General features: G+C 42.2%; 1 protein-coding gene across 2 annotated transcripts in view; it reads left to right on the top strand.

Annotated features, from left to right (window-relative positions):
• The window catches only part of ctnna2 (catenin (cadherin-associated protein), alpha 2), a 665,994-nt gene that overhangs the window by 150,767 nt on the left and 492,765 nt on the right, over positions 1–22,462 (top strand). For both annotated transcript variants that reach the window (XM_036933400.2, XM_036933401.2), the window contains 2 exons: positions 7,447–7,642; positions 21,532–21,698. In XM_036933400.2, coding sequence (XP_036789295.1) covers positions 7,447–7,642; positions 21,532–21,698 — 363 coding nt within the window. The remainder of the gene's footprint in view (positions 1–7,446; positions 7,643–21,531; positions 21,699–22,462) is intronic.

Below are 22,462 nucleotides of genomic sequence, written 5' to 3'. Positions count from 1 at the left end.
TTTTCACTTTGGTTGTTTTGTTTGAGTGTTTAATTATTATTTTTTTAAATCATCAACAATTTCCACGCTGCACTTTGGTCCACTTCTTTTGACGAGAGCCGTTACATATACAGAAACCCAGCCTGAAACCCCAAACAGCAAGCAATGCAGATGTAGAAGCTCTCTAGAAAGGCAGGAACCTAGGAAGAAACCTAAGAATGAACCAGGCTCTGACGAGTGGCCAGTCCTCTTCTGGCTGTGCCGGGTGGAAATTATAAGAGTACAATATGTTTGAAGTTAGTCATTATTAGGGAATGTGCATTTGCACCGTTCTGGTTAAATTTGTTATCAAAAAGGGCATTTTCATAGACAGACTTCAAAGCCAGATCAGTGATTATTGCAACAAAAAAAGCAGGTTAAACTATTTTGATGAGATAATGTAATTATTAGTGGGGTTTATACTGTATTTAGCCTAATTTGACACACCCTGAATTCATTAGATTATTGCTGACTGTTTGAAATGCTATGTATTTTACTTTTAATTGTACAACAAAGCTCATTTAGATTTTGTTGTTGTTGTTGTTGAAATCAAGAAAAATATATCGTGAATCACCCATAAGTTTCACAAAATGTAGATATGATTTTTAGTCCGTATCGCCCTGCCCTAGTGGAAATTCTGCAACCATAAACGTGATGTTGTTTTTAATGTGCCAGGGCCTCGCCCAGATACCCTTCCTGTTAATATCCCAAGCCAATTGAAATATGTACGGTTACTGCAGACGAGCAGTTTTATTATCAGACTATTCTTTTTATACGTCTTTATTGAGTTTCTTTACCTTCTGAGTTCCCTTCCAATTTTTTCCTCGCCTTGTTCCCTTGCATTAATAGGTTTCTTGAGGGGGAGCAGCGAAAGGAAGCCGTCAGGGACAGAGATATGGATTTGTTGTATCACCTCGTCTATATCTCAGGGTTAAACAGCGATTCTTGCTGCCTCATCAAGGGAACACAGGGAGCGGATTTGGCTGGGATTGGATTCATTCGTTTGCCCTTCGTTACGTGTTCTTTTATTCATTACCGTTGCGAGCAGTGCTATATAAAAACGTATATGTGTAGCTACCGTATAGAAGTAGAGCTTTCCCATGAGTAATGGATGGAGGTCTCTATTAGGTAACTGTGAGTTCTAAAAGCTGGACGTATAATTCAAACGAACCACAGTACACCCTCGGCACGGAAGAAGGCTGGAACAAAGGAATCCGCCCTCATCCACATTTAAACACAGCCTATTTTAAACGCACTTAAACACGCTCCGTCTTTGCTTCTATGCATAACACACACTGACACGTGGACACGTGAGCGCACACACACGTACACACCAGTGGCGGTCAGTGCCGTTTAGGATGAGGGAGGACAATAATACCTTTTCATGAGCACGGCCTTAATACTATTACAGCTTATTGGATGGCTGTCGTTCACATTCCATTCACCCAGTTCAATGTAACATCGATAGGTTTAGGCTACTACCTGATAATGGAATTTTCCTTTTACCCATCATGAGGTTGCTACAACCTAGCCTAGGAATGAAAGTTTACAATGGAGGCGCTCACTGGCCGAGAGAACATTTTAAGGTGACAGACAGTGACACATGGACAGACAGTGACACATGCAATGGCGCCTTGCACACTCTTGCCTGCATCTAGCTGATCATTAATCCAATAGTTCTTTAGGACGAGTTCAGGTATTTGTTGTCCCTGTTTCGTTTGCTTCCGTTTAAAAAAAATAAAAATTCAACAGAATCGGCGGAATGAATACACCCTTGATCACGCATAAACACAGTTCATTTTCATTGCAGCCACGTTGTATTCATTCTAGCCTCTATGCACTCTCCTCCGCTCACCTTTTCCCTTCATTTGTGGACTTCATTGAACAACACATCAGTTGTATGTGACCAGGCGATGCTAGCTAGCTGTTGCTTATGGTTTCAGTACTAGAATCAAGTCAAATTTATTTATAAAGCCCTTCTTACATCAGCTGATATCTCAAAGTTCTGTACAGAATGGCCAATACATCTGAATCTGTATCTACATCTATAGAGATTCATTCTCTGATACTTTGATTGGGTGGACAACGTGTCAGTTCATGCTGCAAGAGCTCCCTGGAAGTAGTCATAATTACTGTGTAAGTCTATGGAAGGGGGTGAGAACCAAGAGTCTCTTAGGTTTTGTATTGAAGTCAATGTACCCAGAGGAGGACAGAAACTAGCTGTCCTCCGGCTACACCATGGTGCTACCCTACAGAGTGCTGTTGAGGCTACTATAGACCTTCATTGCTAAACAGTGTGTTTTAATCAATTATTTGGTGACGTGAATATATTTAGTATAGTTTTATCTAAAAAGGATCACTTTTTCAATGTTTTACCATTTTTTATTTTTGGAAATTCCCCTTCCTCCTCTGAGGAGCCTCCACTGGTACACATCCACCCGCATGCACGCTAGCATGAACACAAACACGCACATGTTCTTATGTCCATTCCCTCCGAAATGTAGAAGGTAAGACGACTTCAGCAAAAGGCCACCATATACCTTCACATTGTTTCGTAACTCATAAAAATGTATTGGCCAGTGACAGGCAGAGACATTACTTCATCACTATCTGTCTCCTTCTTTTCTTTGAGGGGCCCCTGATAGAGTGGATAAGTGGTCACTGACTGACCCTGCAATTGCATGGAACATACAGATGTAGGAACTTCATTTGACCACTCGTTTGTTCCTGAGTATTTTTCTGCGCCAGAGGAAATGCAGTTGAGCTTCACGAGTCACTAAAAACCTGGTTATATTAACATTATTCCACTTTTCATCTCACCTTATTTTGACCAGTTAAATAGCCTAACCACCAATCAAGCAGCCTTACGGACTAAACGGTCAAATCCTGTTGTCGCAGGATTATTTTTGCCGCGACAGGCCAACTACATCTGTAGTTTCAGATTAAGATGCTACCAGCTCTCTTATCATTCTGTCGCTTCCCTCACAAAACCTTCACTGTGCATTTGTCAAGTTGATGCTCGCCATTCTCTTGCTAAGTGAGCCGGGGTTTGGGTTATACATGTGTGTGTGTGTGTGTGTGTGCATGACTGATGTTAGGTTCTTTGGTTCGGCACCCCCTCCAGAGTTCACCGTGTTCCTTTCATCATTTACACTGCAACATGTAACCCACAGCGGAGACAATGGCAGGGTACTACTGCAGTCACACACTGAATCATTCTGTCGTTTTGTGTGTGCGTGTCTGTGTGTGTCTGTGTGTGTGTGTCCTGCTGTCATCTGAGACATCTCTCCAGTGCTCCGCGATACGTTTAAGTAAGAGTAAAGTATTACATTGTCATCAGCATGACTTGAAACCGATATGTTGCTCACTATGTTGCTTACTACATAATGAGCTAACTCTCTGAATACGTCTCTCTGCCTCAACACTTGCAGAGAGAGACCGAGGACGCTGTCACGAGGGTCATTTGTGTTCTGCTCTGACTCCATTTATCAACAGACAATGGAATTACCCAGACTCCTTTAATGGAGCTCAATGTATCATTAGCAAGGAACCAATAATGTATCATGTCGCCCGAGGCACTATTCGGAGTCCCGGGTTTGCTCGGGTGGGCTTGTCTCTGCTTCGCACGGGGTGATTTAAATGTAGCCTTCATGCTCGTCAAATACTGTAGCTTGTGTCTTAGTTACTATTTAGAGTAATTTTACACCCAGAGAAAAGTTACTGGTCGAGTCAAATTACTCTAAGAGTAAAAAGGTATCTTACAGTAACTTTAGAAGTAAGAAGAGGCTGATAATTCCTGGTTGTTACTATGTCTGCAAAACTTTGTCTTCAAACTGGTAAAAAAGTGATCTGGCCTCCAGCTTCAAGGGATAAAGGGATCATTGTGATCTCATGGATGGTCGGTCCTTGCATCCACACCTCTACATTTCTCCACTTCCATCCCATCATACAGGTAAAAGGTTAACTGGCCTGTAGGCCTCTACCTCCAGCATATCAATGGCATTTCAGTTCATTTCAGTTCATTGCTGAAATGTAGGTTCTTTCATGACCTAGTTTCCCTCGTTTGTTTTTGGTGCATGAATCCAACCTGGAGGCATCTCTCAAATAAATGGTGTGTTTCAGTATTTGGCAGCTGAGAATTGTACGCAGTGTTGTCCCGAGGCAAAGCCAGGCCCAGCTTAACCACAGCGAGCCCCACTACGCTCTCGGAGCTTCTGAGAAGCTAGCTGACGCATAGGGACACCCAACAGCTGTTTGCTTGGATGGCTGTTAGCTTGTCTCTCCCCCTGTGTGGGAAGCTCGGCTCATTACGCCTCCATTTCGGCATGGTAATTGTGCAACGTGGGGCCATTACCGTAACCAAATACAGATCCCGGAAGCTACGAAGCTAGAAACACCCCCACAACCCTTCTCAGTGGACTTGTGGAAGCGTTGACTTGTAGACACTCCTCCTGCTTCCCTGGAGCCAGACTTGAGGGTCCAATTTGATTTGGAGTCCTGTTCCTCGATTTACCCCCAAGCTGATTTTGGCAAAACAGGCCCCAGACGGCAGCACATTTTACAAGGACATTCCCTCTAGTGCTTTAGCTGGGCGCGTGTTTCATTTAGTGCTTCAGGATGCCTTTTCTCTTCTATACTCTATGTGTCTCACTCCAAACTGATGTACAGTAGGTTATACGGGTAGAGTAGCAGTTTTAGAACCAACATCCACTGACGTTGAGGAACCATTAAAACCAAGTCTGGTGTGTCTAATTGACTACACAGTTTCTGAAGAACAGAGAGGTGCTTCCTGAATCTGCCCAATAAGGTTTTCTGTTTTTCCAAACTAGGTCAAAAGTAGAGTGCTAGACATAGGGACTATGTCATTTGGGACTCTACCTCAAAGTAAATTTTCTGTAATTAGCAATATGACTCTTTGACTGCTGTAACATTATTTATTAGGAGCTTGAACGGCGCCTGGATGCTTCCACCCCCTTTGGAGAGCTTCCCATGCATGTTTCAGAAGAACACATGAAAGGAGAACTTGGAGAACTTGAAGGGAGTATCCCAGATTGAATATTCCCCCATGTATGTACTTTTATTTCCTTCAAACTTAAAAAGAGTCCTACTTTTCAATGATATTTTCTCTCAAGTCACCTTGCCAGTCTGTAAACTTGGCTTTATCATGCTCCAACTGACTTGTATCCACACACGCTCGCGTACCCACATACACGCTCTCTCACGCACACACACATACACCGCTCACACCACACGGCGCCCCAGGCCCATGTTAAAACCCTCAGCGTGGTATGGAGTCTGCCAGGCTGGAAGCTTAGTTTGGCTCTGGTGTATTGCACAGGTCAGTCCCAGCAGGGGCCTTCAATGAAAAGGCACCAGCGTCGGCAGAGATCTCCCTCTCTCTAGTGCTTTATCTGGGCACGTGTTTCAGGATGCCTTTTCTCTTCGATACTCTATGTGTCTCACTCCAAACTGATGTACAGTAGGTTATACTGGTAGAGTAGCAGTTTGAGAACCAACATCCGCTGACGTTGGGGAACCATTAAAACTAAGTCTGGTGTGTCTAATTGACTACACAGTTTCTGAAGAACAGAGAGGTACTTCCTGAATCTGTCCCAATAAGGTTTTCTGTTTTCCTAAACAGGTCCAAAGTATAGCACTAGATACAGGGACTATGGGTGACATTTGGGACTCTACCTCAAAGTAAACTTTCCATACTTAGCAATATGACTTTTTATCACTCACACAAATTTAGCTGTTAGCCCTTCTAACACACTGGCTTATTTGTGTGCGTCCTTAAACAACTTCTTATGGCTTAGATCCTGCTAACGGGATCGATATGACAACAGCCAGTGAAAGTGCAGGGCACCAAATTCAAAACAACATAAATCTCATAATTAAAATTCCTCAAACATAGAGGTATTTTATACCATTGTAAAGATAAACTTGTTGTTAATATCACCACCGTGTCCGATTTCAAAAAGGCTTTACGATGAAAGCACACAAAAAAATTATGTTAGGTCTGCAAAAAGCACACCATGCAATAATCTGAGTACAGCGCTCAGACAACAAAACAAGCCATACAGATATCAACAAGTCAGAAATAGCATTATAAATATTCACTTACGTTTGATGATTTTCATCAGAATGCACTCCCAGGAATCCCAGTTCCACAATAAATGTTTGATTTGTTCGATAAAGTCCATCATTTATGTCCAAATACCTCCTTTTTGTTTGCGCGTTTAGTACACAATCCAAACTCACGAGGCCCGGGAAAGTCCAGGGGAAAGTTCAGACGAAAAGTAATATTACAGTTCGTAGAAACATGTAAAATCAAGTATAGAATCAATCTTTAAGATGTTTTTATCATAAATCTTCAATAATGTTCCAACCGGAGAATTCCTTTGTCTGTATAAATGCAATGGAACACAAGCTAACTCTCACGAGAGCTAGCGTGATCAGCTCATGGCACTCTGGTTGACCTCTGACTCATTCAACACTCATTCCCCCCTCCTTCACAGTAGAAGCATCAAACAAGGTTCTAAAGACTGTTGACATCTAGTGGAAGCCGTAGGAAGTGCAATATGACCCCATAGACACTGCATATTCGATAGGCAATGACTTGAAAACTTACAAACCTCAGATTTCCCACTTCCTGGTTGCATTTTTTTCTCAGGTTTTTGCCTGCCATATGAGTTCTGTTATACTCACAGACATCATTCAAACAGTTTTAGAAACGTCAGTGTTTTCTATCCAGATCTACTAATAATATGCCTATATTAGCAACTGGGCCTGAGTAGCAGGCAGTTTACTCTGGGCACCTTATTCATCCAAGCTACTCAATACTGGCCTCAGCCATAAGAAGTTAACGTCCCCCTTTTCCTCACATACATTCTGCTCAAAGACACAGGAGTCCCAGTTTGAAGGCGTGTCACATTTCCTGCACACTCTAGCTTTGTCAATAACTTATGATGGCTTGCCTCCTGAACTGCTTACGAAGACGTGTTTTAGTTGTGTGAATAGGCTGGATGAAGGGTGATGAAATGCAATCAAACTATACGAGATGTCTTTCAATGTTTTATGCTCCAGGACAGCCATTGGAGTGTCCTCGGGGGGGGGGGGGGGGGGATCAGTCAGCAACATATCCCACAGGTCATTGAACTAGCAATTGCTGTATAAGAGTGCTTTATAACATTAATACAAACCTTTTGGCACCTGTTATTTTCTCTATGTAGCCTCTTGGATCTATTTTGTTCCTTTTGACTTACCGTAGATGTGCTAGGCTGAACAGTTGTTGTTCTCCTAGATCACGAACACGAGGATGGTAGAGTTGTAGCTGAGAAACCCGAGCCGTTTACAAAGAACCAAGTCTCGTTCTGCCTACATAACAGCATCACTTCCCGTCCTAACCTCTCCCTCTCCGTCCGTCAGGTGACCACCCTGGTGAACACCAGCAACAAAGGGCCCAGCAGTAAGAAGAAGGGGCGCTCCAAGAAGGCCCACGTGCTGGCCCTGTCCGTGGAGCAGGCCACGCAGAACTTCCTGGAGAAGGGCGAGCAGATCGCTAAGAACAGCCACGATCTCAAGGAGGAGCTCATCCTCGCCGTGGAGGACGTCCGCAAGCAAGGTATGTCTGCACAGGGACACCATACCATGTAGTACTCTTGTGTTTAGAGATATATGAATCCATTAAATGGGACAGCAAGGTGAAGAGAGTCCAATGTACTCACAGGGATACCATACCATACTTTTCTGGTGTATACTGTTCATGGAATGTGACAGCAAGCTCTCCAGACCCCAGGGTGTATTCTGATTCCCATCCGGAACTGCTGTGACATTATGTATTAGGAGCTTGAACGGCGCCTGGATGCTTCCACCCCCTTTGGAGCGCTTCCCATGCATGTTTCAGAAGAACACATGAAAGGGGAACTTGGAGAACTTAAAGGTAGTATCCCAGATTGAATATTCCCCCATGTGTGTACTTTTATTTCCTTCAAACTTAAAAAGAGTCCTACTTTTCAATTATATTTTCTCGCTCTGAGCCTTAAGTCACCTTGTCAGTCTGTAAACCTTGCTTTATCACGCTCCAACTGTCTCGTATCCACACACGCTCACGTACCCACATACACATACACGCTCTCTCAGACACAAGCCCTTTCACACACGCACGCATGCACGCACACACACACACACACACACACACACACACACACACACACACAAACCACTTACACCACACAGCTCCCCAAGCCCATGTTAAAACCCTTAGCATTGTATGGAGTCTGCCAGGCTGAAAGCTTAGTCTGGCTCTGGTGTATTGCCCAGGTCGGTCCCAGCAGGGGCCCTCAATGAAAAAGCACCAGCATCGGCAGAGATCTCCCTCTTTCTCTCTCACTCTCTGTCTCTCTCTTTCACTGCATGAAAATTCCCCTCCTCTTCCTCTCTTCAATCTAGAACACCTGCCCAACAAACAATGTCTGGATTCAGTTAAACCGCGTCACTCTTCAAGCAGGCACTTAGCAATCTCGCTTTCTTGTGCAGTCATCGTAGCCAATTTACTGTGGTAGCTAACAAGCTGTGGAGGAGAAAGGGTTGTGTTGAACTCAGACCCTGCTTATCAGTCATGTGTTCTGTTTTTAACATGGAAATTGATTAGGCTAGATTCCCTTGCTGAGTAAAATGTCAGTGCAGAATAGCGTAAGTGTTTGACTCTTTTGCAGCAGGCTATCTGCTTCAGAGTACAGTATTTGCATTATTTAATGTCATCGGTTAGGGCTCACTGGACACAAGCAGACATATCGTTTTCCATTTTCCATTTTAATGCCTGTCAGGTTTTTCCAGAACTCGTTTATTTACTGTCATTACATTTGACGGAGGCCCTTCTACAGGAAGTTGGCACTATCCTCTTCTTCTATTGGAGCAGGCCATCAGACTGTTAAATAGTCCCCAGTAGGCGGCCTCTGCCCGGTACCCTGCCCTAAATCATATGAATTGGGTGCGTAACCCATTAGGGCATCCACCCACGCAGCCAGCACCATCAATAAACGATGGATGTTGGCCAAATGAGCCACGTTTATGTGTCCTTAAAAACAGCCTATAGTCTAACACTATTCCTTGTCTTGATGTAAAGAATTACAAAACGTTATAGCCTATTGTTTTATTGCTTTTTACTTTCCCCAAACAACAATTGTCCACCTCATGGTTCAGCTGTCAGAGATTTGAGCACCATCAGAGCATTGCATGCATAGACCTGTAGGATTAGGTGTCCACGGTATGATATGAATATTTAGAAAAACTACATGTAAAGCATGAGAAGCTGAGGCCTAGCCCCGGAGATAGAGAGATATGCAGGCGGCATGTTACAACACAGACATGTAGTTATCCTTGTCACGTAGGCTAGCCTACTGCATCTGCTACACAAATATAGGTGTATCGAAGGAGGCTACTTCGTTCATATTTTTGTTAGAAAGATGAGCATTATATTGTCAGAATATAGGAGTAACTTTGGTAGGACTGAAACATTATTCCTCGCCTCAAGGTCAACTGTCAGAGTGAGTTGGAGTGCTGGTGGGTACTGCCTTCATATCATAGGCCTGCAGTATAATAGGTTAATAACCACACCACACCAAGCTTTCATTAGGGTACTATAAAAAGTAAGTCGAGACAATTTTTATAGGTAAAATACGAGCAGAATATTATATTGTGGCAAACCCATTACAGTTGGAACTTGATTTGGCCAAAGAAAATGGCTAAGAATGAAACAAAACACTTCCAAACTGGTTTATACCTTCTCAAAAGGTCCAGCAATTAACAAGAAAGTCTAGTGCCTACCGTCCCTAACCAATTACAGCAATGTGCTAATTATATGTATTTTACAACAGGCCTACTTATATAACCTATCTTAAACTAAATATGGAGCACACAATTAAATATACAGATTTGAATTCAAAAATGTCTCAACAGAATAAAACAAAACACATTTTGAATATTTAAAGAACTGGTTTAGAGTAACAAATATGCCCAGAATAATAACAATGGTATACTGTGATAACAATGATAAAACAAATTATTATGAATACCAAAAAATGTATTAAGTTTAAAAAAATTGCATCCTACCTGAAAAGTGAGTTGCACAGTAGCCTGCATCTTTGTCCACTTCCCTTCTTTGTCCAGTATAATATTTAAATGTGGACATGCCCCGTGTGGGCTTTTTACTATTGGCACATTCTCTAACTTTCGTTTTACTATATCTCCATTCCGTTTATTTTTATTCTGAAAAACTCCCCGGTCCTTTGCGATTACAAGCATACCCATAACAGGATGCAGCCACCACTATGCTTGAAAAATAAAGAGAGCTGTACTCAGTAGTGAGTTGTATTAGATTTGCCACAAACATGACTATTTGTATTCAGGAAAATTGCTTGAATTGCTTTTCCCCCATATTTGCAGTGTTACTTGAGTGCCTTGTTGCAAACAGGGTGCATGTTTTGGAATATTTTTATTCTGTACAGGCTTCCTTCTTTTCACTCTGTCAATTACGTTAGTATTATAGAGTAACTACAATGTTGTAATCACAGCCATTATAGTCTGTAACTGTTTTAAAGTCACGATTGGCCTCATGTTGTAATCCCTGAGCAGTTTCTTTCTTCTCCGGCAACTGAGTTGGGAAGGACGCCTGTATCTTTGTAGTGACTGGGTGTATTGATACACCATCCAAAGTGTAATTAATAACTTCACTATGCTCAAAGGGATATTCAATGTCTGATTTTTTATTTTTACCCATCTACCAATAGGTGCCCTTCTTTGCGAGGCATTGGAAAACCTCCCTGGTCTTTGTGGTTGAAACTGTGTTTGAAATGTACTGCTTGATTGAGGGACCTTACAGATATGTAAGGTGTGGGGTACGGAGATGAGGAAGTCTTTCAAAAATCATGTTAAACACTATTATTGCACAGAAAGTGAGTCCATGCAACTTATTAATCAAGTTTTTACTCCTGAACTCATTTAGGCTTGCCATAACAAAGGGGTTAAATACTTATTGACTCAAGACATTTCAGTTTAGAATTTTTTATTAATTTGTAAACATAAAAAAAAAAACATAATTTCACTTTAACATTACGGTAGGCCAGTGACAAAAATCCATTTTAAATTCAGGCTGTAAAATAACCAAATGTGGAAAAAGTAAAGGGGTGTGAATACTCTGAAGGCTCTGTATATAAAATTTGAGCTGCGTGCATCACGAGAAAATGTATTGATTTATTTCACTTTGCCTGTAAGAACGCTGATGAACACGGGCATGTCTGATTAGCGGGCATGTCGGATTAGCCTGCGCTGTGGTGCAGACTCTGGTAGCATGCAGGCTGTCAATGAATAGCTTGCAAGTAGATAGTGAGAAATAATCAGGAGGCCTCATATTACATTAATTAAATCTATGAAATAACCCCCCCCCCCCTCCCCCAAGCTATTTACAGGCAGTTAACACTATTCTGCATATATACATTTTCCCATCTTCAATCAGTTCAATCACATTGTTAAAATGTTTTCATTCAGTTAGAAAAGCAACCGTCCTGGCTGAGCCCCATGCGGGCGCACCGATATGCTTTGCAGTTACAATGTAGCCAAGCTGTGTCTGTATGTGCCTATTCACCAAAATAAAAAGTACAGGATATTTGTGTCTTGATAATAACAGCTCTGCTTGCAGGCCCGGTTAAACCTGGAGGCGAAAGGGGGCTTGGCCCCCTCAGCTGAAACATGTGCCACCTCTGTCCCTATATAAAAATACACCAAACTGCTGTGTAATTTGACCTTCAAGAAGATAGAGGATGCTTCCTAAATGGCACCCAGTTCAGTCCCTGGTCGAACGTAGTGCACTATATAGGGAATAGGATGCCAGTTGGGAAAGGTCCTAATTGGTTTAATTGGCTCAATACTTGGCCCTGGCCAGGTCCAATAACATCCAATCCAAAATGTTCACTAATCAATGGTTGAGGATGGGTCTGGTGCCCTTGAAACAAAGTGGTATTTTCCTCATCTGCCATTCTAAAGACAGTAAACAGCAAAGAGTCACAGTGAGGTATTTGAAAGTGAGTTCGAAGCCCAGAGTTGAAAACAATATATCTTGTCTTTTTCTCTTGCACCCAGTCTAAACCCTCTCCGTTCTACGCAAATCTGATTCTACACGTGACCATCGGTTGCAAAATTCCTGTAACTTCCACCAAACTTCCCAGGTTTGGAGAAATTCCTGTTGAAAGATTTCCGAAATCAGGTGGGAATAAGCAGGACATTCAAAGGAAATGCACTACCCTAGTTGTAGCCTCGCCTCTATAGCCGACCGTCCATTTCACACACACACTCATCCCTGGCCCCATTACACACTTCCCAGGCTTAGCATGACTGCTAACTTTTCTCTCCCAGGGAATACTGTATAGCTTTGTTTTGGTGTTTGACTTACTTTCAAGTGTTTGGAATTGAAATACGCATATGCAGACACAAACCCTCTAAACCACGCTAAAGGTTTAGGGGAAAGTCTTACCGAGCGTGGACTGTCGTTTGGTTTTCCGAATCCCGAGATCCAAAATCTCATTTCCCAGTGGTTAAGCGCTCGGCGGGTCAGAGTAATGGGGCGATCAAACGTTCCCTCTCTCTTGATGGATTAGAAGCAGGAGGAGAGAGTGTGTGTGTGTGTCTGTGTGTGTGTCTGTGTGTGTGTGTGCGTGCATGTGTGTGTGTTTGTTTGTTTGTTTGTGTGTGTGCGTGCGTGCGTGCGTGCGTGTGTGTGCATGTCTGGGTGTCCATGAGTGTGTGTGTGTGTAAGAGAGGGAAAGTGTGATACGTTCCTCTGATTGATACCCATTAAGCTCGGGCCCTGGCCCTGGCTTTGGAGAATGTAACGATCCCGAGATGTTTACTCCACAGTCACGCAACGTTAATGCTTTGATTGTCCGTGGTCGGTAGCACCGCCGCCTCCGCAGTGTTGGAACACCGTATAGGCTATAGATGCCTGTTGAAGGGCTGTGATTCAGCCATTTGTAAACAGGTCACGCCGAAAGCCTGTGGCTCGGTACAACCCTCACCGTTCTCCAATGTGTAACACTACGCCTCGTCAAATAGTGCTGTGTTATCGTATTGGGAAGGTTTCCTTTCAGGATGGTCAACGTCGTCTATGAAGTCCCTTACAGTTGTTTTCCCGCCTGTAAGTTAAGTCCCCTTCAACGGCTGAATGAAGTTCAATGAGCCCTGGCTCGAAGCTGATGTTTTCCTCCGATTGGAATTGGATTGTACTGTATGTTCAATACTCAGATCAGCAGAAAGAAAAGTCGGGGCTTACCACCGGCAGCTGTTGTACACATATTCATCATCCATCCGGCTCTCAACATCTACAGTTTCCTCACATTTCATAGTGTGCACTGCAGACAGACTTGACACCATTCCAGATCCATGAAATGGATCAGTGGCACACTGGGCTGTGCAATTCCTCACCGAGCTTTGATCAGAGTTTCCACTTGTGCCCTAGTTAAGCCATGGGTGAGGGAGAAAGAGTGTGAACGAGAGCATGAGGATGAGAGTGGAAGAAGAGAAAATGGAGAAACGGAATTGAAGGAACACTGACATAGGGAAAGAGGGAGAGGACAGACTAGCCAGGGAGTGTGTGTGTGTGTGTGCGTGTGCGTGTGCGTGTGCGCGTGCATGTTTCACAAAGTATTCAGACCCCTTGGAGTTCTTCCCATGTTATTGTGTTTTACGAAGTGGGATTCAAATGGATTTCATTGTCATTTTTCCAATCTACACAAAATACTCCATAATGTCAAAGTGGAAGATTGTCGACTACAAAGACCAGGGAGCTTTTCGAAATCCTCATAAAGATGGGCAGTGATTGGTAGATTGGTAACAATAACAAATCAGCCATTGGATTTCTCTTTAAGCATTGTCAAGTTAATAATTGTGCTGTGGATTACGTATTAAACCACCCAGACACTTCAAAGATACAGTCATCCTTCTGAACGGAATGTCTCACAAAGAAGGGAACAACCTGTTGGTGGCAAGCATTGAATATCCATTTGAGCATGGTGAAGTAATTAATTACACTTTGAATTGTGTATCAATACACTCAGTCACTGGCTGTGATGCCTGTGATAGGAAAAAACTGAGGATGGATCAACAACATTGTAGTTACCCCACAGTACTAACCTACTTGACAGAATGAAATGAAGGAAGCATGTATAGAATACAAATATTCCAAAACATGCATCCTGTTTGCAACAAGGCATTAAGGTAAAACTGCAAAAAATGTGTCAAAGAAAATAGCTTTATTTCCTGAATACAAAGCATTATGTTTGGAGCAAATCCAACACAACACATCACTGAGTACCACTCTTAATATTTCCAAGCATGGTGGTGGCTGCATCATGTTATGGGTATGCTTGTCATTGGCAAGGGCTAGGTTTTTTTTAAAAACATGTATTATAGTTGATTGACTGTGAGCATTTGATGAAATGCCCGCAGCATCATAACTTGAGATCTCTGAAACAGTCTGTGAGTAGCAGAGCATTTATGAGCGCATACGAAGCAGATTAGGGGAGACAGGGGCTATACCCGGGATATAGGCTATAATCTATTCAAATAGAGAGGCTATTGCACTGTTTCCTCCCACATGTTGTTGGAAGACCAATGCAAAAGTAATATGAGGATTGGGACACACAGGTTATACTTCATAATAATCATACATGGATTTTTAAACGAATGACTTGCATGGACACGTGGTTTTGTTTTGGAATGTGAGTTTGTTTGGCATTTTGCAATGTGCATCTAACTATTGACTCAGGGGGTTGACTACCTATAGAATCAAGATATATTAGTGTTTCATTTTTCATACTATTTTTTTCAAATGTTAGAATTTTTCTTCCACTTTGACGTTACAGGGTATTTTGTGTAGTTGACAAAAAAATACAAATGATTTTAATCCCACTTTGTAACAACAAAATATAGAAAAAGCAAAGGGGTGTGAATACTTTCTGAAGGCACTGTATTCCCATGTGTATGTACAGTATCTACAACAGTATTCACGTGTTGTATTCTACATGTTTAGTAGTAAGTGTACACTTCCTAGCCCGAACTTCTCTTCGTGTGTGCAGTGTGCTGCAATCTTAATCTACATTACATCAACGCGCTAGGGAACCAGGGAACCATTTTGCTTCTTCCTGAGTGGTGGTAGTGAGCTGAAAAGCTCCCTTAGTTTTAGCCCTGTGGTGGTGGTTGCATAGCGGCAGCCTCCTCCTGCGTGGCCCACGCAACCACACAAGCACAGAAGGCCAGAGGTTGTAATGTCGTAACCCAGGGAACCATGTGGAATTCGTAGACAGAACAGAGAGAAGGAGTTGTGTTTGTACGTTCCCTTCATCACACTTTATCTGTACATCATATATGTCTGCCGTAGAGAACAAGTATGCTGTATGATGGTTCAAATGCAATCCAGCTTGGTTCATGTAAGGGGAAGCCATAGTATAGTCCTAGACAGAATGGCACTAGAGGTATATCTTACAGTGGCTCCCATGAAAACCCCAGTCGTTGGATCTAGAGAGGTAATTAGGAGTCACCTCAGACTAGCCTGATCCCAGATCTGTTTGTGCTGCATTGACAACTCTAATTGTCAGATATGGGCACAGTTAAGGGAACAGGCTAACCTCAGACAGAGCAGAGCTTTAGTCTCACTCGGGAATACTCTCCCTGTCTGAGGCCTTCTGATTCATAAATCCACTGACTGATTACACTGACTGGCTCCCCTTAAAGCCCTAAAGTACAGATACATCCATAGGTCATACACAGAGAAGCAAGCAAGCACACACGCACACACGCACACACGCACACACACACACACACACCCATCATAACTCATCGTTCCAGGCCGGTGCCGAGGCAGGCAGTGTGCGTGTGAGAGTTTGTGTGTGTGCGCGTGTGTGCGTGCGTTACGGTGACAGTTTGGTGGGCTTAGTGAATCGCCGCAGTCTGAAATCAGCATCCATAATGTAATCAGGAGGAGACGATTGGACGATAGGACTCAGAGGGTTATAGACAAGATTATAGGTTTGATGGTGGCTCGGGCTGCACACTGTTAAAATAACCTTTAGCTTCAAGGGTTTATGGGCAAGGACCTCTCTTTCCACACGGTACTCCTGCTAGCTCCTGTTTCATTTGCCTGTCTGAATTCTCCATAAATACAGAGTGAGAACGCAAAACAAATAAAATGTCAGTATGATCTTCAGGCAGTGGGAGCCTAAAGTGGGTGAACTGGACGTGGGCTTTCAGTTGAAAAGCTCCATGTATGGTAGTTCTTGACACAGTTCCTCGCAACTATATAATTTAAAAAGACATGAACATTGTAGTGGTTGATCCTTCAATAAAGGACTGTTACTGTCATGGATTAGTCACCGAATAGAGAACCAGACACCATTTCAATCTTCTAAAATAGTGCCCCGTCAGTGTCAACAATCCCCTCGCTCATTATCTGCATCCAAAATGGCACTCTATTCCCTTAATAGTGCACTACTTTTGACTAAGGCGCATTTGGGACGGATACAACCTTTTTTTGTAGGCCACACCCTTATAATGGGACTTAATGGGATGTGGATTGTGGACATTTCTGACCCCCCCCCCAATGGGGTGTGACTGGGTCTGCTGTCCCTTCCTGTAGCTCAAGGTCAGCTAGCTAGTTCTTCCTGGTCTCATTGGCAGCCAGGGATTCAGCCTGATGGATTCGTTTCCTCATGAGGAGAGAGCTTTCCCATAAACAGTGAAAGGTCAAGCGTGAACACACACAGTGTATTGCGAAAGTATTCAGGCGCTTTGGATTTCTTCACAGTTTATTGTTACAAAATGTTATCAAAATGGATTTATTTAAATTTTATGTCAACAGTCTACACAAAAATGTCTTAATGTCAAAGTGGAATACTTTATTAAACATTTTTTTTAAAGTTTAACAAACATTTTATAACTAAAATATAGTCGTTGCATAAGTATTCAGCTTCCTTAGTCAATACATGTTAGAGACACCTTTGGCATTGATTACATCTGTGAGTCTATGAGAGATTTGCACACCTGGATTGTGAAATGTTTGCCCCTTATTATTTACAAAGTTATTCAAGCTCTGTCAAGATGTTGGTGATCATGGCTAGGCAGAAATGTTCTTGCCATAGATTTTCAAGAAGATGTAACTCAAAATTGTATTTTGGTCACTCAGGAACATTCACTATCTTCTTGGTAAGCAACTCCAGTGCAGATTTGGCTTTAGACTGCTTTACACCAGTAACTGAGAGCATGTACTTAGCTCTATTCCATGTATTTTTATCCTACAAAACTCCCTAGACCTTGCCGATGACAAGCATACCAATAACATGATGCAGCCACCGCCATGCTTGAAAATATGAAGAGTGGTACTCAGTGATGTGTTGTGTTGGATTTGCTCCAAACATAATGCCTTGTTGCAAACAGGATGCATGTTTAGGAATATTTGTATTCTATACATGCTTGCTTCTTTTCACTCTGTCAATTAGGTTAGTACTGTGGGGTAACTACAATGTTGTTGATCCATCCTCAATTTGTTCCTATCTCAGGCATTAAACTCTGTAACTGTTGCAAAGTCACCATTGGCCTCATGGTGAAATCCCTGAGTAGTTTCCTTCCTCGCCGGGCAACTTAGTTAGGAAGGACACCTCTATATTTGTAGTGACTGGGTGTATTGATACACCGTCCCAAATGTAATTAATTACTTCACCATGCTCAAATGGATATTCAATGCCTGCTACCAACAGGCTGTTCCCTTCTTTGCGAGACATTGGAAACCTCCCTGGTCTTTGTGGTTGAATCTGTGTTTGAAATTCACTTGCCAATTGAGGTACCTTACAGATAATTAAATGTGTGGGTACAGAGATGAGGTAGTCATTAAAAAACCATGTTAAACCCGATGGGAAGTGAAAGTAGATAAGGATTAAGGTTGTTAAAACAGAAATTTGGAATGGTTTGGAATGTTAAGGTAAGGGTAAAGGTTTGGAAGGTTAAGGTAAGGGTAAAGGTTTGGAAGGTTAAGGTAAGGGTAAAGGCTTGGAAGGTTAAGGTAAAGTAAAGGTTTGGAAGGTTAAGGTAAGGGTAAAGGGTAAAGGTTTGGAAAGTTAAGGTAAGGGTAAAGGTTTGTAACGTTAAGGTAAAGGTAAAGGTTTGGAAGGTTAAGGTAAGGGTAAATGTTTGGAAGGTTAAGGTAAAGTAAAGGTTTGGAAGGTTAAGGTAAGGGTAACGGTTTGGAAGGTTAAGGTAAGGGTAAAGGTAAAAGTTTGGAAGGTTAAGGTAAGGGTAAAGGCTTGGAAGGTTAAGGTTAGGGTAAAGGTAAAGATTTGGAAGGTTAGGGTAAAGGTAAAGGTTTGGAAGGTTAAGGTAAGGGTAAAGGTTTGTAACGTTAAGGTAAAGTAAAGGTTTGGAAGGTTAAGGTAAAGGTTTGGAAGGTTAAGGTAAGGGTAAAGGTTTGTAACGTTAAGGTAAAGGTAAAGGTTTGGAATGTTAAGGTAAAGGTTTGGAATGTTAAGGTAAAGGTAAAGGTTTGGAAGGTTAAGGTAAGGGTAAAGGTAAAGGTTTGGAAGGTTAATGTAAGGGGAAAGGTTTGTAACGTTAAGGTAAAGTAAAGGTTTGGAAGGTTAAGGTAAAGGTTTGGAAGGTTAAGGTAAGGGTAAAGGATTGTAACGTTAAGGTAAAGGTAAAGGTTTGGAATGTTATGGTAAAGGTTTGGAATGTTAAGGTAAAGGTAAAGGTTTGGAAGGTTAAGGTAAAGGTAAAGGTTTGTAACGTTAAGGTAAAGTAAAGGTTTGGAAGGTTAAGGTAAAGGTAAAGGTTTGGAAGGTTAAGGTAAGGGTAAAGGTTTGTAACGTTAAGGTAAAGGTAAAGGTTTGGAATGTTAAGATAAAGGTAAAGGTTTGGAAGGTTAAGGTAAAGGTAAAGGTTTGAAAGGTTAATGTAAGGGTAAAGGTTTGGAAGGTTAATGTAAGGGTAAAGGTTTGGAAGGTTAAGGTAAGGGTAAAGGTTTGGAAAGGTTAAGGTAAGGGTAAAGGTTTGGAAGGTTAAGGTAAATGTTTGGAAGGTTAAGGTAACGGTAAAGGTTTGGAATGTTAAGGTAAGGGTAAAGGTTTGGAAGGTTAAGGTAAGGGTAAAGGCTTGGAAGGTTAAGGTAAGGGTAAAGGTAAAGATTTGGAAGGTTAGGGTAAAGGTAAAGGTTTGGAAGGTTAAGGTAAGGGTAAAGGTTTGTAACGTTAAGGTAAAGTAAAGGTTTGGAAGGTTAAGTTAAAGGTAAAGGTTTGGAAGGTTAAGGTAAGGGTAAAGGTTTGTAACGTTAAGGTAAAGGTAAAGGTTTGGAATGTTAAGGTAAAGGTTTGGAATGTTAAGGTAAAGGTAAAGGTTTGGAAGGTTAAGGTAAGGGTAAAGGTAAAGGTTTGGAAGGTTAAGGTAAGGGTAAAGGTTTGTAACGTTAAGGTAAAGTAAAGGTTTGGAAGGTTAAGGTAAAGGTAAAGGTTTGGAAGGTTAAGGTAAGGGTAAAGGTTTGGAAGGTTAAGGTAAGGGTAAAGGTTTGTAACGTTAAGGTAAAGTAAAGGTTTGGAAGGTTAAGGTAAGGGTAAAGGTTTGTAACGTTAAGGTAAAGGTAAAGGTTTGGAATGTTAAGGTAAAGGTTTGGAATGTTAAGGTAAAGGTAAAGGTTTGGAAGGTTAAGGTAAGGGTAAAGGTAAAGGTTTGGAAGGTTAAGGTAAGGGTAAAGGTTTGTAACGTTAAGGTAAAGTAAAGGTTTGGAAGGTTAAGGTAAAGGTAAAGGTTTGGAAGGTTAAGGTAAGGGTAAAGGTTTGTAACGTTAAGGTAAAGGTAAAGGTTTGGAATGTTAAGATAAAGGTAAAGGTTTGGAATGTTAAGGTAAAGGTAAAGGTTTGGAAGGTTAAGGTAAAGGTAAAGGTTTGAAAGGTTAATGTAAGGGTAAAGGTTTGGAAGGTTAATGTAAGGGTAAAGGTTTGGAAGGTTAAGGTAAGGGTAAAGGTTTGGAAAGGTTAAGGTAAGGGTAAAGGTTTGGAAGGTTAAGGTAAATGTTTGGAAGGTTAAGGTAACGGTAAAGGTTTGGAATGTTAAGGTAAGGGTAAAGGTTTGGAAGGTTAAGGTAAGGGTAAAGGCTTGGAAGGTTAAGGTAAGGGTAAAGGTTTGGAAGGTTAAGGTAAGGGTAAAGGTTTGGAAGGTTAAGGTAAGGGTAAAGGTTTGGAAGGTTAAGGTAAGGGTAAAGGCTTGGAAGGTTAAGGTAAGGGTAAAGGTAAAGGTTTGGAAAGTTAAGGTAAGGGTAAAGGTTTGTTAAGGTAAAGGTAAAGGTTTGGAAGGTTAAGGTAAGGGTAAAGGTTTGTAACGTTAAGGTAAAGGTAAAGGTTTGGAAGGTTAAGGTAAGGGTAAATGTTTGGAAGGTTAAGGTAAGGGTAAAGGCTTGGAAGGTTAAGGTAAAGTAAAGGTTTGGAAGGTTAAGGTAAGGGTAAAGATTTGGAAGGTTAAGGTAAGGGTAAAAGTTTGGAAGGTTAAGGTAAGGGTACAGGCTTGGAAGGTTAAGGTAAGGGTAAAGGTAAAGATTTGGAAGGTTAGGGTAAAGGTAAAGGTTTGGAAGGTTAAGGTAAGGGTAAAGGTAAAGGTTTGGAAGGTTAAGGTAAGGGTAAAGGTTTGTAAGGTTAAGGCAAGGGTGAAGGTAAAGGTTTGGAAGGTTAAGGTAAGGGTAAAGGTTTGGAAGGTTAAGGTAAATGTAAAGGTTTGGAAGGTTAAGGGTAAAGGCTTGGAAGGTTAAGGTAAAGGTAAAGGCTTGGAAGGTTAAGGTAAAGGTAAAGGCTTGGAAGGTTAAGGTAAGGGTAAAGGTAAAGGTTTGGAAGGTTAAGGTAAAGGTAAAGGTTTGTAACGTAAAGGTAAAGGTTTGGAAGGTTAAGGTAAGGGTAAATGTTTGGAAGGTTAAGGTAAGGGTAAAGGCTTGGAAGGTTAAGGTAAAGTAAAGGTTTGGAAGGTTAAGGTAAATGTAAAGGTTTGGAAGGTTAAGGTAAAGGTAAAGGCTTGGAAGGTTAAGGTAAAGGTAAAGGCTTGGAAGGTTAAGGTAAGTGTAAAGGTAAAGGTTTGGAAGGTTAAGGTAAGGGTAAAGGTTTGGAATAAGGTTAAAACGGAAGAAAATAAATAAAAAATTGCCTGTGGTTTAAGCCCTTCCTCTATATCCCCATCCACCACACCTACTAGATGGTAATACATGCTCACGTTTCCCCTAGTGGACTCTATTGAAGGCTTCTCCCGATGTCTTGGGGACCTGGACAAACGTCGAATACTGTAGTCTATCTGGTGTGATTTCGCTGCTGACACACCTCCAACTTCAGCCACATCTCTCTCTCTCTCTCTCTCTCTCTTTCTCTCTCTCTCTCTCTCTGTCTCTCTGTCTCTCTCTCTCTCTCTCTCTCTCTCTATCTATCTCACTCTGATCCCCCTCTGCAGGTGATTCAATGCGCGTGGCCTCCCAGGAGTTTGCTGACGACCCCTGCTCCTCAGTGAAGCGGGGCACCATGGTGAGGGCTGCCCGCGCCCTGCTCTCCGCCGTCACCCGCCTGCTCATCCTGGCCGACATGGCCGACGTCATGAGGCTGCTGGCCCACCTGAAAATTGTACGTAGACTCATAGTCTACGACTACTCTGTAACAATGTCCTTTTGCTCTTCTCCACTGATACAAGGGACACATCTCAATTGCCTTAAGTGGCAACCACTCCTTGTCTCATCCGGAAGAGATTGAGATGCACCCCATCCCATGGGATATATTCTGAAGTGATAGTGAAGTTTGTGTGTTTCAAACCTCTGTGATTGTCACCCCATGCTTCCAATGGTTTGATTAAGCACCTAAGGTGGAACTTATGCGTCTGAGTACAAACCTTTGGTCTAGGACCCTGTCGTAACCTCTTAACTTTTATTCAAACGCTGTGAACGAAGGCTGTTTGAAGTCGCTGTCGGCTAGTTTGCATATCTTTAAACGCGCCACAGAGTGGCTCCCCTACCAGCTACAAAGTCAGCTGGCCTTTGTAGATAGATCCAGCAGGACACACACACACACACACACACACACACACTCAAGCTTTGGGGTGAGCCAACCACTACTGTACCACCCCCCCCCCCCCCCACACACACACACACACATACACACACCTCTCCCTTACTGTATGTGAAAGAGCGTGGTCGCTAGAAATCGTAAGGTAACACAAGGGCTTTCATATGCCTTTGGCTATCAACAGGGACATACTACAGGTTACAGAATAGTCAGCATCTTTAGTAAGTACAGTCACTCTGTCCTCTTAGTCATGGGCCTTGGTCAGAGTAGTGCATAGAGAATAGTGTGGCATTTAGGATGCATGCAGGATACATCTTTTCTCTTCACCT

This window comes from Oncorhynchus mykiss, chromosome 10, assembly GCF_057628025.1.
Source record: "Oncorhynchus mykiss isolate SJ-2025 chromosome 10, ASM5762802v1, whole genome shotgun sequence".
In the NCBI taxonomy this organism is placed as follows: Eukaryota; Metazoa; Chordata; class Actinopteri; order Salmoniformes; family Salmonidae; genus Oncorhynchus; species Oncorhynchus mykiss.
Note: the sequence above shows the minus strand (reverse complement) of the source record. Positions and strands in the feature narration are given on the sequence as shown.